Source organism: Caloenas nicobarica, chromosome 1 (assembly GCF_036013445.1).
Source record: "Caloenas nicobarica isolate bCalNic1 chromosome 1, bCalNic1.hap1, whole genome shotgun sequence".
Taxonomy (NCBI): domain Eukaryota; kingdom Metazoa; phylum Chordata; class Aves; order Columbiformes; family Columbidae; genus Caloenas; species Caloenas nicobarica.
The window spans coordinates 161,009,587-161,023,490 of NC_088245.1; the positions used below are offsets into that span (position 1 = coordinate 161,009,587).

Here is a 13,904-nt window from a genome sequence, read left to right on the forward strand (position 1 = left end):
TGTGTGAAGGAACTTGAATTATAGCTCAGATCAGACGCCTGCGTTCCTCTTAGAGCAACAGGCTCCCTTACGAGCACTATCTTCCCTGACGCCTGCCTGGGCAAATGACTCCCATGGTGAACCAAGCTGTTCAGCCATCCCAGATCCTACTTGATTTGTAGGAGCTGTAGTCTTTATTCAAGAAGCCAACCCTTAGGAGAGAATAATGAAATGCTGTTGAAACTAAAGAAATCAGAAATATATTTATGTAGATGAAACTTATTTACAATTTTAAAATTCTTTTTAAAAATGAAAAATAAAAGAATCTATTTTTTTTTTAAATATCTAATTATCTGGAAAGTCAGCTCCTGCTGGTGCAGAGACAAAACATGCAAACGTATACAAGACCTAAACTCAAAGTTCCTAAATGTATGACTTTCTGATTAACTTGTTGTCTATAGGTGAATACTGTAAATTTTAAGCACTGGGTTATATTTATATTTAAAGGATTTTTGTTTTTTTTAAGAACATAACTGGATTAGTGCCCAGTATATTGAGATGGTAGCTATTCATGGTGCAAAATTTATGTAATAACTACCACAGCAAAGCACACGATCTTTGCCTCGGTCCATGTTGAATGTGTCCATGTTATGGTTTTGGTTGTGGGGGGTTTTTGTGGTGGGTTTTTTTCGCTTGGTTGGTTTCGTTTTTGTTTTTTCCTTGTTTTTTTTTTTTTTTTTTTGTTTGGGTTTTTTTTGTTGTTTTGGGTTTTTTTGGGGGGGTGAAAGCATGCTATTATAGCATAATACCTTGTGTCACTTAATAGTCACTTCAAATAATTATTTTGTTGTTGTTGTTGGGTTCTTTTAAATACAAATAAGTTACTCATTAAATGGCATTGAAATTGAGAGTCTAAACAACTATGGGTAACTGTAATCTAACTTCACTGCTTAGTCTGAGAAAGTGGCAAATTAAGGATGGGGTACCATGTGAGAGCAAAGCCAAGGCTTTTATCTGTTTTTAAAATATATGCTGAATTGTATCATAAGAACTGCTCTGTATCTTCCCTAGAGGGAGGCAGGTATAACCCATGTTTTCCCTTTTTCAAAAAGTTTGGTCACAGACTTCACCATTAAATATTTCCAGACAAGGCAACAGTCACTGTCTACAGCAGATCTTCAAATATTGACCCTGACTTGAATACATGGAACAGCTAACTAGTCCTAAAGTTATAAAGGTGGTCCCTAAGATGACATGAAAAAAAGTAGAAATTCCTTCTTCTAAAAATGAGGACAAAATTGAAGAGTTGTTTGGTTTGGTTTGGTTTGTTGGGGTTTTTTTCCTCATGGTTCACCAAAAACAGCTGAAAAAATATTATATATACATGGTGCCACTGAACAAACTACATGTCCCCTAGCCTAACTGCTTTACTCCAGCAGTATGTAACTCAGGATCATCTACTTTTTTTTTTTTCCCTCGTTCCAGTAACTGTCAAAGAATTTAAAAATGTGGAGCAAAAAATCAAACCTTTTCTTTTTTCCTGTCAATTATCTGTTGCCTTTTTTCCCTAAAGTGATGAGAAATGCCTGGAAAAGCCTCTTTTGATAATCTGGTCTGATTTCCTATATAACACAGGTCATAGGACTTCTTTATCAATTAGCATTTGAAGTAGAAATAATTTTTTAATCTAATCCTAATTTAAATACCATCAAGCAGTTGAGTACGGATTACAGTTCCAACTGAGCTTTTCCAGTGGCTAATTAACCTGTCTGTTAAACTCAGACTTGGAATTGCAGAATTTTATTTAGCTCCATGCTGTAAGCATTCATCTTCTCATCATTTTGCCAGTTCTGTTGAAGAGTCTGTTGTAGCAGTTTGTTTTCATTGTAGATGCTTCATGTTATGATGCCATTCACACAAAATCCCAAGTGAGTGGTTGAATAATCGTGGTTTAGTGAGTTAATGCTTTTCAGGTGAGTTATGGTAACTTACACTAAGGGCTCTGCAAAGTGACTGGGCGTGCAAAATAAAACTTTTCTCTTAAATAATTTTCAAGCCTAGCGAACTGAAACAATTCAGCCATTTTTTACAGTATGAAACACTCCCTGGATTGAATTGCCATGCTTTTCTTTGGATTTTCTTAATTAAAGCAAGCAGATCGAACTCTTTGTATACTTTGCTATAAAAGAGGCTTTCCAGTCTTGTAACCATTTTCATGTATTGAATTGAATGTCCTGGCATTTGGTCTCTGCATAAGCACTAAGTAGAATAACCCAATTCAGTATTCCAGAAGTTGCATTGTTAGAAAACACAGAGAGAAAGCATTCATGTCTTACTTGTCATTTCCTCTTTAAGTTGCTGTGAAAAGTTAATTACGAATGGCATTATTCTTTTGGCTACAATACTATACTGAGTTTCATGGTCAGCTGATCAATTGGGATGATACCTCAGTCTTTTTTTTTTTTTTTCCAAATAATTTCATTCTGCACACAACAACCTATCAATGCAGATTGCTGACATATCCTTCTTACTAATGGGATGAGGTTTTTGCCTTCTTTGAAGAGAAATTCTAATACAAGTTTACATCATTTTGGATGTAACATCTTGAGAAATTTTTTTCTTTAATGTTGAGAATTCTGGGTATGTTTTAGTAGCTGAGACCAGCTAGCACTCAGTACAAAGGCTTTTTATTTGGAATCATAGGTATTTGAGTCACTTTGACTTCTATTTTGCTTTTGGTCTTTAGCCCATGTCATGTAATATTTTCCCTTCTTATGCTGTTTCAGTTCTTGTTTCCTGTGTCTTCACTTGTTTTTGACCTTATGCTGTTCCCTAATCTTTATTTTTTTGCTCGGTAGGGTTTTTTTTTTCAGTAATGGTATTCAAGTGACACAGAAGAGAATGAGAAACTAGGAGCAGAACAGGTTTTTAGGGCTATAGGAAGTTATAGCACTATAGTAAAGAATATGTGTAGCCATGGGTTGAACTGAGGAAAGAAAAATACTGTTTATAATAAAAGAGAGCTGTAAGGATGACCGTTGTCTTGCTTTGTTCCCAATTTACTTACCATTATAATAATTTTAGGTTTTTACCTTAGCGGTATAAGTAACTTAGCTTTGGTATCTTACTTGCTCTTCTAATAATATCCATAAAGGTAGACACAGCTGCTTTATGCTTTCAAATAAGCACTTTGGATCAGAAGCCACAGAGACGAAGATAACTTGGTGAAGGTTTTTAAGAGCAGTTTAAATAAATTAATAACTTTTTGTTAACTTTAAATAAAATACAGTGCTCATGAAAATAGGAAAAAAATACTATCCTAATATTATAGTTCCTATATAGCATCATCCAGAAAATTAGTGTTTTAGAAATGAACAGATGAAGAAACTGAGAAAAAAAGTAGAAATATTTTAACTTACTAGAATGTTTTGAAGTTGATTGAATAGTTCAACACATTAATCTATGGCTGACATTTAAGTAATTAAGTATTAGAATAATTATCTGAACCTTACTATATTCAACAATTTACTGTGTGCAACAGTTTTAATAAGAATGAAAGTGGAGGGTTTTTAAGATTGGTTATTGAATAAAAGGCACATGTTGTACTTATAAACTTTGCAGTGCCTTCAAATCTACAAAACACATGAGCAAAGTGCTAACACAACTCAAGCACTGGAAAATGAGGATAGCTGCTCTTTAAAAAACTGTATCACTACAGAAAAATATTAATGTGCATTAATCACGCAGTTTTAGAAAAGGTCAAATCTTTTTTGGAATATCTGACAACATCCATTAATATAAAGATATATTTAAAAATTTAAAACATTTGAGATTTCTGCTGAAGCTTGAGAAATGACAGGATGTCGCAAGGATAACTTTGGCATATTTTCAGAGTTTGAGTACCAAGAATCATTTTTTTACACAGAATTTTTTTTTTTTCTGTAGGTACTGAAAGACATTATAAATGTGAAACTCAGGTTGTTTTTGAACTGCAGATCCAAGCTGTCAGAAGTGCCACTGAAGAGGTGAGTAGGTTATAGCTTTTCTTACAAGTATATGATCTTGTTCAGTTTGGTAAAAACAGCCTGAGCGGTGGATATTCCCTTAAAAAATCAGCAATGGTTTGTGTTTCTGGATTCTTCTATTGTGTTAGTTATTTTCTTTGAATGTGAGTTGAATGTTACTGAAGCAGCTTGCACGTGTCTAGAGAAAAACTCTAATTCTAAGGTGTCAAGCAGGGGATCACCGGGAACTGATCTAGTCCATCCAATGCACCTCTCATAAACAATCCTTAGAGAAATCAAGGGAGAGTCTTCCATGTCTGGGAGAACCTGCACAGGGAGGTTGTGTCCCTAACTTGCTCGCTTATTACTGTCCACTTACTGTGTAATGAATTTGGCAGATTCAGCACACTTAGAGCTGAAATTCATCCGAGTAAATGTGCGGTCTGCATTTGAGATCTTGTTATAATTCGTCAAGAGTATTATACTCTGAAAGTTCCTGCCTTAAACTGAAGTTTCTTTTAACTGGCTGTAAAGACGTGAGCTCAGTAGTTCAATTTACTCTGAAATTATCTCCCCAGAGAGGATTCTTTTCCCTCTAAGAGGAATGTTGAAGCACCGCCATCCCTTTGGCAGATATTTTGCCCGTCATCTAATGAGAGAGGCTGGCAGTTGTCCCTGCCTTTTAGTTGGTAGACTAGAGAATTAATCACTTGCCAACAAAACAGAAGTCTTTGGTTTCTACTTGGTTTGAGGACGGTCAAACTCACACCTGTTACACTGCAAGAGATTGTCTTAATCATCAGTCTTCTGAGTATTTTGCCTGAACGTTGTCGTGACTGCTTTTAAAGCTAGGCACTTTGCAGGTGTTAGTGCCACGTTCTTTCCTTGTGCTTGAGAGAGGCGGAGAGGAGTAAATGTTCTGGCATCTGCCCTGCAGACAGGTTGTATTTTTCTTGCAGCGATGGCTTCATATGAAGTGCATCCGTATACTAGCCCAAATACTTTGTGGAAAAATTGTATTCTTTCTGATGGGTACAGATTTCCTTACCTTTTTACCTGTCATAGTAATTAAGTGTCCTTTTGTTGTTGTTGTTTCCTATCAAGCTCTCATTGCTTGCTGCCTTCACTCTCCATCTTCAGTCCTCTTCTTTGTCTGTTCTGATTCTTCTCATTTTCTTGAATATCAGTAGAGGAAGGGAAAAAAAATGATTATTTTGTTGTTGCAAGAAACTTTTACCTGCAGAATAAGTAGGGTAAGACTTGGAGAGGAATAGAGAGACCTCTCCTTTCCTCTGCGCTCTGTCTTTGCCGCTGCTTCCCAAAGACTCTTTTCTTCCAGCAGAGATTAGTCCTACTGCTTAGTTTAGTGATACAGTTTCTGAGGATTCAAGGCAGTTCACAGTCAAGATGTTTAGATGCACCTCTTAGGTATTCACCTTCCCAGCCATCAATAATGTTAATGGGAATTCAGTATTTTCACAGAAAAAAATTATCAAAAGTGAATAGATCTTTGTTCATCTACCAGCCCATCTGAGACTCTGTAGGAATTGTCTGAGGGTATTCCACGAGAATAGGCTGCTTCCGTGCCTCCAGACATCATTAATTTGGTGAACATTCACTATATTTTAATGTATTTTGGAAGAATTAATGTTTGGAACTTTATGCTTAAGTAAATGTATTTTTTTGAACACTTCTTTTTCAACAGCTTCTATCGTTTTGTTCTGGAACCAGAATTAACTTATGGGATCAACAAGCACCATCCTTCTGAACCCATGGCAAAATTCGTCGAATTGCCAGAATCACCCCTTTTGACTCTAAATATGATAACTCCTGAAAGCTGGCTGGTTGAAGCAGTGAACAGTTCCTGTGATCTCGATAACATTCATTTACAGGATGTAAGTAATGGTTTGTAAACTTTATAAAACTTCTGTTGGACTTTCTGCCTCAAGAGGAGAACGGAAACCTTGTGGGATTTTTGTCTCTTGTTTTCCAGAAATACTTTCTGTGGTGATTGGTTATTTGGTCAGTATTTTACTATTTTTATTTCCATCACATTTTTTTCACATTTTTGTGTAGTTAAAAAAAAAGTCTTAAAAGGCAGTAATGAAACAGGAAAAAATCAGAATGCAGAATACAAGTAAAAGCAATTTTTCTCTTGTGTTGACCTTTATAATGTTTAGGGAAATATTATTTTTTTAGAAAAAAATAAAGCAATTAAGGGATTCTGTGTGCTAGCTTTCTATTTCTTTTTTTGTAGATTTTTTTGGTAATAATAGGTAAATCTTCAAATAAACTTGAATAAATTGCTGTTTATTAATATAGATTAAAATATATTCGACCCTTTTTTAGTTCACAAAATTTTTAAATATATTTTTAATCCTGAGCTCCAAAATCACTAGATTTGTTTCTGTCACTAAACCTATCCGAAATATTGATCCACCAAAGCCATGTATTTGCAAGGTGTATTGTGGAAGCAAAGGTTAGGGTCTACCTTACCAATGTTGAGATGTCTCAGCTTCCTCAATGGTCAATGGAGAGAAGGTCCATCCAGAGAGTGATTTACCCTCTTTACCTCGGATACCTATTTTAAAATTGAGTGAAGTTCCTTCAGGAAGGACCTTTCTCCTTGTTTTTTTGACAGTTGAATTTAGGCAAGGAAAATCCCACACATGTTTGTCATTGTAATGTGTTGCTTTTCCCACATAGTTAAATGACATAATTTATTGATCCACAGATACAAGGGACAGTTATAGCAGAATATGAACTAGAATATATATTGCTTGAAGGACATTGCTTTGATGTGACAACTGGACAACCTCCTCGAGGGTTACAGTTCACTCTAGGCACAAAGAATAATCCTGTCATGGTTGATACTATTGTGATGGCCAACCTGGTAAGTATTAAGTACAGAAATAGTCATTACAATTGCACCTTATTAATGAGAATTTCTCGTGAGCTTCTTGTTCTTTAAATCAATTTCTCTGTGTTGCAAGCTTAGTAATGCTAAAAGTGACTGGAGCATCCTGGAGTTGAGACCATGTCCAAGAGACATGCATCTCTAATTTGCTGAGCTTTCCCCCGCTCATGTAGGTTTGGATATAGCCTAATTTTAAACTCTTGTCTGAAGTGCCTATATTGGGAGCCTAATTGCCTTAAGTAGATGGTTGGAGGTAGTTATATTCAGATGCAGATTCCACTGACCAATGTAAGGTAGGAATCACATTCTGTTTAAAATAACCAGTTTTGTTACACAATGATCCAGACACGAGAAGGCTCCTATTTTAGATGCTTCAGTTAAGTGCTTAAAGCGTCTGTGAGACAAATGTACACCTGAGAATTCTTCTGGTCATCCAAAGTAATTATTTTCCATTTTACCAGTCTGTAGAGCAGAAGATCTTTGATTTCTGAAGTGAAAGATTTGGTTTCTATTGGTTAAGGTAATTTGATAGGGAAAGATTTTGATAAAGATCTGTTACCTATCTGCTGTTCTCTGTTCTCTGTAAATACTGTATCACAAGGAATAAAATACTTAATAGACTGTGAATCTTTGATTTTTACATAAGTACTGAATACAGTCTCAACAGAAGATGTTCAACACAAAACTTTTAATGATTCTTCGCATCCCAAAGCTTGCTTCGTCTGGCTTTCATGTAGCGATAGCTGTATGCAGCATTCCTATTATAAACAGGGAAGGAGCTGTGTTGACTTGGAAAGTCGTTCCAGACAAAAAATTTAAGTTTCAAGGAGGCTTTTCAGTTTAGGATCAGTTTAGTAATTTATTTCTTCACTGCTTACTTACTAGGTGGAGATTTTGTATAGAACTCAAATGCAGCTAAAGACAAATGGAGCACTGAAAGACATTAATATGGGCATACAGGAGAGGTGATGTTGGTTGCATCACTGCCAGATTTCTTTCAGGGCTAGTCTGAGAATAGGTGATAGTTACTAACCTTGGCTGCAGTACCAAATGTTGGATAATTGATTATCGTATCGGTACACGGTTGATTCTGGAATGCTGATGGAACAAGTGCCTGTCCTTCCTTTTTTTTTTTTTTCCACAGGGCTATTTTCAGCTGAAAGCAAATCCAGGTGCTTGGACACTGAGATTGCGTAAAGGAAGATCCGAAGAGATCTATCAGGTTTTTTCGTAAGTATGAATCCGTCTTTTGGGAACATACTTATAAATGAATCTGAAACTGCAATATATTTTGAATAGATCCGACATTAATTAAGGAAAATGAGCAAAAATAGCATGAAAAAATAGAACGAGAAGCAAATGATGATTTAAAGTTCATAAGAGATATCTTATTTCCTGATAGTGTAAGTTGTTCTTTAATTGCTTCATGTGTTGAAGGCATTTGGATATATTAATGCATAATAAGCGTAAGCTGCTCAGCTAGACTTGGTGCTAGACAAGTCTCCTACTAAACATCTACACAGCTACCAGACACTTACCCTGTCAGTTCCACACATGGTTTGTATTATCGTGCAACTGCTTGCACCAGATTCTGTAGAAATGTCACTCGTGGTTTTGTTGATTAATATTTTGGCATTCCCAACGTACTTAACACGTCAGTCCAAGAGAATGTCCACTGGAGTATTGCTGGCTCTCCAGCAGCATCTTGATCAGCTGGAGGAAATGTCCTGAATTTCCCTCTCATAATTTTTTTTAGCCCTCATGGTGCCTCCAAATGTGGTGGTATCGATGGGTGGCATCTTTTTATAACAGGAGCATTATATTAATTTTGGTTCTAGACTATTTTTTTCAATTAATTCAGAGTGTTTCTTAGTCATCTAACTCATCTAAGAATCGCTGTGGTTACACCTTCAGCTTAGGGTATCAAAGCATCTTCAGTTCTGCACCCTGGCTGCATATTGACTGCTCAACACTTCCCCCTGTTGGGAGAAACCCTGTACATGGAAAAAAGTCGCGTTATACTCCAGTAACATTTAGTTGCCACCTGTATGGCTTTACAGATCTGTAATTTCCATGGTTGATTTTCATATGAAGAACATATGCTAGCCATCATTCTGACTATTCCATAGAAGAATCATCTTTTTCTCATGTTTTATGTAACAGCATAGAACTGTAGCATGGCTTTCCTCTTGAAGCTTTGGATCCAATCCTGTCTAGAGGAACACTATTGTTTTATTTTATTTCAGCTTCAATTCTTCCTTCCCACCCTCCTCTAGTTCTTTGGGCTGAAACAGGTCTATTTCTTCTCAAATATTTATTATTGCTTGGAGCTCAAGAGCATGTAGTTCCGTATGATGTTTAGTCATCAGCTACTATTAAAAAATGAAAAAATTGATTAACATCTTTGCTCTTGTGAATATTTATTTAATGCATCAGTTCTGGTGTCACAGGAAGAAATGTTAATGAGATATTAGGTTCATTCTATTTGTTTGCAATTTTCAATTTCTTTTTATCCAGAAACTACTTGCAATCTGTTGAATAGGCAGAAAAACGTAGTCTCTAGTCTAAGAAGTTCCCTTAACCTCCACCAATTGTAGCTATATCATAGCTACAATTTGTGTAATTTAACATTCAATTCTTAAGATCTATTAAGTGATTTATCACAGAATCACAGGATGTTAGGGATTGGAAGGGACCTCGAAAGATCATCTAGTCCAATCCCCCTGCCAGAGCAGGAACACCTAGATGAGGTTACACAGGAATGTGTCCAGGTGGGTTTTGAATGTCTCCAGAGAAGGAGACTCCACAACCTTCCTGGGCAGCCTGTTCCAGTGCTCTGGCACCCTCACCGTGAAGAAGTTTCTTCTCATATTTAAGTGGAACCTCCCGTGTTCCAGTTTGTACCCATTGCCCCTTATCCTATCATTGGTTGTCACCGAGAAGAGCCTGGCTCCATCCTCCTGACACTCACCCTTTACATATTTATAAACATTAATGAGGTCGAAAGATGAAATGATTAAATGATATGAAAGATATTGTGGTTAAAAAAATAATGCAATGAGCTGTAGTTGAATTAAAAATGAAACAAAACTGCTCTACATTTTAGGCTGGATCAAAGGAAACTTAAATCATCTCCTGTTTAAGATTACTGATTTTCCCCAAGAGGTAATACAAATGAGCTTAGCTGAGCTCAGCTAAGTTATGTAAAATTAATACTTGATGAGGAATCTAAACAATAGTGTTTATTTTATTGAAATATCACAGGCTGTAGGTTTAGAATACAATGGCTAAAATATGTTTGGGAGGCTGTACTAAGGTCTTTGAAATTACTTTTACTGATACCAGTATTAGCGATATCAAATTGCTATCAGAACTCAAGCAACTATTTGACAGGATTTAATTTTGCCAAGAGATATTGCAGTAGATTGTCCATCCTTGTTCACTGGTCACATCCCCTCCTGTTGAACTGTGAAATGACCTGTTGCCTTTGAGGCACACGCCTGGACACTATAATAGGAGTTTCAGGAGAAATACAAGATTTCGAAGTTACAGCATGTTCTAAAGTTAATGCTTATTTGCTTATCTATCTTTGCTTACTATTTGCATCTAATACACATGTGCAAGTAATTTATTTCTACTCTATGTAAATACACAGCTTTTAAGCTGCTTTTTTTCCAAAAAAGTTGTTTCTGACAATCATTATTTTGAAGCAGTCACACTTGTAAATCAATTTGTTATTAATAAATTACTATGAATATCAGGAAGATGAAAATTGGTATACTCAGCAACAGTCTGAGCACTGCTTATCATTGGAACTTTGATTCTGTTATGTTGATAGGAAAACACACAGGTATTGCAAGATAAGGCTGCAGAAAATAGTTTATATCTAAATATACATATATAAATTTCTGCTGCATATTTCATGTTTTAAAAAGGCAGGTAGACATAATTCATTATATTTTGGTGGTATGCAGACTGCTTAACTGGAAGTTGTATCTTTTATGATTTGGGCAAAGACTTGTTTGTCTCTTCGTTTTCAGATTTTGAAGGGTCTCCATTTGTTGAACTTGAATGCTTTTGTTTTCCATATGGAAAATTATCATTTATATTACATTGAGATTTCTTTGTATTTTTACTAAAAGTATGTAGGTGTTTTGAAACATTTTAAAGCTGTGACATAAATAGTTTGCTGGACACATTCTATTTTGTACAACTATATAACAATATAAGAACGATGTCAGCGTGTAAGACATTTTGCTTGGATTTAAAAAGGAAGTTGTGCCTGCTTTCAGTGAGTTTTCAAACTGTTACACTGACAGCATTCAGTACTTCTTGGACAAAACACAAAATCCTTACTGTGTTTTTTAAGGGAGTTTATAAGTCATGATCCCAGTTCTTCCAAACCCCAGGTCACATTCAAAACCTTATTCACACAATAGTTCATTTGAAATGTGCATCTGTTTCATGAATAAAATTACAGCATGCTGAATATCATATGCACGGAGACAGAGAAAGGAGGAGAGGTCCTGTATAAGATTCAGCACACTGATTTAGAATTAGAAAACAGTACGATGGACTCAGTTTTCTTTCAGAGAAATACCTACCTAAAAACAAGTGAATATCTTAATCTATAAGTAGCCATTTAGCATATTGTTGAGTGACCAGGAATTGAAATTAATTCCTCTGTCAGGAAAAGAAGTTGCCATAATGTAATAGTAGGAACTACACAAATATGTGGATGGAGAAACAGATACATTGGATCTTGAGACCAACATTAAGTGTCTGAGGTAACTAATGGTGATTATCACTATTTTCAGTACATTGTTCATACTGGGACAGAAATTCATCGCAGCGAGTGCTGTGCAGAGGAAAACAATTGGCACTTGCTAAAGATGGAGCCAACAGTGGGGGATCCATGGAAGACATTTAGGGAGACAAAGCAATGTTACTAAATTTACAGCCACACCAAACACTTTTGAGAATATTGTAAAGACTTTGCTAAATCATCTCCAGCAGCAGAGCTGCAGAGCAACCTACAGAATTCATAACACAGAGATTTTGAGGTAACTGAATGAATAATAGAAAATTTTGATTGTGTAAAAAAAAAACACCAAAAAACTGAGGGCAAAAATAGGAACACTCTGCCAGCTGCTGCCATTTCTGCCATCAGCAGTTTGTGTTTGACTCTAGGTTTACTATTCTAGAGCTTTTTAATGACAGACTTTACTTAAAATGGAAATCTGTGCCCTTTTATGTTGAGTACTGTACATCCCTGTGATAAAAAGTCAGTTCTTGGCCAAGTGTTCTTATATGCAATATTTTCCTAGTGTGAAAATGAAATTAAATCAGAGAAAAGTCGAGATAATCCTGAACATTGTTTTGTGCAAGAATCAGCTATCTCTACGAAACTTGGTAGCCACAGGTGCTTTTTACAGAAATACATTCATTAGAAAATTCAGATAAATAAAATGCTGTCATTTTTAGATAATTAGCATGAAACAGATTGAAACATGGCTTAAATATTTCTGTTTTCTAGGCAAAAAAAAAATCAAGCCCAAAGGGTAGCAGATTAGTTTCTTAAAACAATTTTTTCTATGCAAAGCCTTAGCGAGAGGAAACCACGTAATGCTGTTAAAAGACAGAAAAGACAGAAAAGACTGAAGGAAAAATATATGTGCTATTGAGGTATAAAAGCTATAAAATTTGAGAATTATGTCATTACACTGTATCACAGAGTGACAGCAACATTTTTCATACTTGTCACTTAGTGGACTGCAGTACAGTTTTGAGATGCCTGAGTGGCTTTAAACTGATGTTCAACAGGGCAAATGTTCATGTGGTGCCTTGCACAGCCGTGTCTTTAGGGGTACAGGTACCAAAGCCAACCAGTTGAAAGCCAGTCTTTACCATCTCAGCACTATGATGAAACTTTCCCTAGACTTTTTAAGGCAGATTTATTTTAACAGTACATTCAATGGTGTCACACAGCAATTTCTAAGATGTTTTCCATATTTGAAAAATAAAATGCAGTTTCATATTTTAATGGTATATATACCTGTATAATACATGATAACGTATTCAGCTTTAGGTTGTTGCATTTTTTCATTGGTTGATAAAATTTCCTGTGAAAATTCAAATTAAAAATTGAGGGCTACCACTGTTGACAATGTCTAGTAATGATTAAAACTCCAAAAGTTCTGAAGTTATAATTAAGTTCAACTGAAGAAATTTTGTTTCTATAAATATCAGCAATCTTAAACCTTATACTCTAATTAAACACAAGTAATAGTGCATGTTTTAACGAGCCCGTACATGTGCATTTTTTTTTTTTCTCCTCACAGCCATGAAGGAACAGATTCTGTAGCTGACCTGACAGATGTTATCGTGGTATTAAACAACTTCAGGAGCAAAATTATCAAAGTCCAAGTACGTAAAGACAGACCTTTTTTTTGTCTGCAGTATTTCCTTACATGAAATATGACTAATGCTTACATGCCTTAGGCTATATTTAATTGGAAGATGTATACTGGAATATATAATTTAGATTTTGTATAATTAAATAGAGAGGGGTGTGCAAATTAATGCAGTTAATTTGATCCAATCAGATTATACTAATTTCATTGGAGATTGTTAAATAGCTGTTAAAATGACACATCCATGTGCGTAACGTGGATAGGATTTCTTTCATCTAGCGTAAGGTGTCTACAAGTGTAGTCCAGGGGCCTTAAACTCCCTCTCTGCTTAGCAGAATGACAGAGACAGTCCAAAGGACTGCTCATCCCAGCTCGTGTGTGTATTTAAACTGAGGGGCTGACCAGCTCTTGAGACACCCAGTTCTCTCCCGTGACTGGGGAGGAAGTTTACATGACATCCAGATACCAGAGAGGAAGTTAAAATTAGGTATGTTGAATTCTACCCTAAGCTATCAAATTTGCGTGAATGAAATTGTTCCTTTCATTCTTAAAGATTTATCAAAAAGAGATGATGAAACATGAGTTGCATAA

The 13,904-nt window shown here is 35.6% G+C and overlaps 1 protein-coding gene across 1 annotated transcript in view; it reads left to right on the plus strand.

The window, feature by feature from the left end:
• The window catches only part of UGGT2 (UDP-glucose glycoprotein glucosyltransferase 2), an 82,599-nt gene that overhangs the window by 52,720 nt on the left and 15,975 nt on the right, over nt 1-13,904 (plus strand). The window contains exons 26-30 of the mRNA XM_065629780.1: nt 3,925-4,004; nt 5,689-5,878; nt 6,718-6,876; nt 8,045-8,130; nt 13,242-13,326. Coding sequence (XP_065485852.1) covers nt 3,925-4,004; nt 5,689-5,878; nt 6,718-6,876; nt 8,045-8,130; nt 13,242-13,326 — 600 coding nt within the window. The remainder of the gene's footprint in view (nt 1-3,924; nt 4,005-5,688; nt 5,879-6,717; nt 6,877-8,044; nt 8,131-13,241; nt 13,327-13,904) is intronic.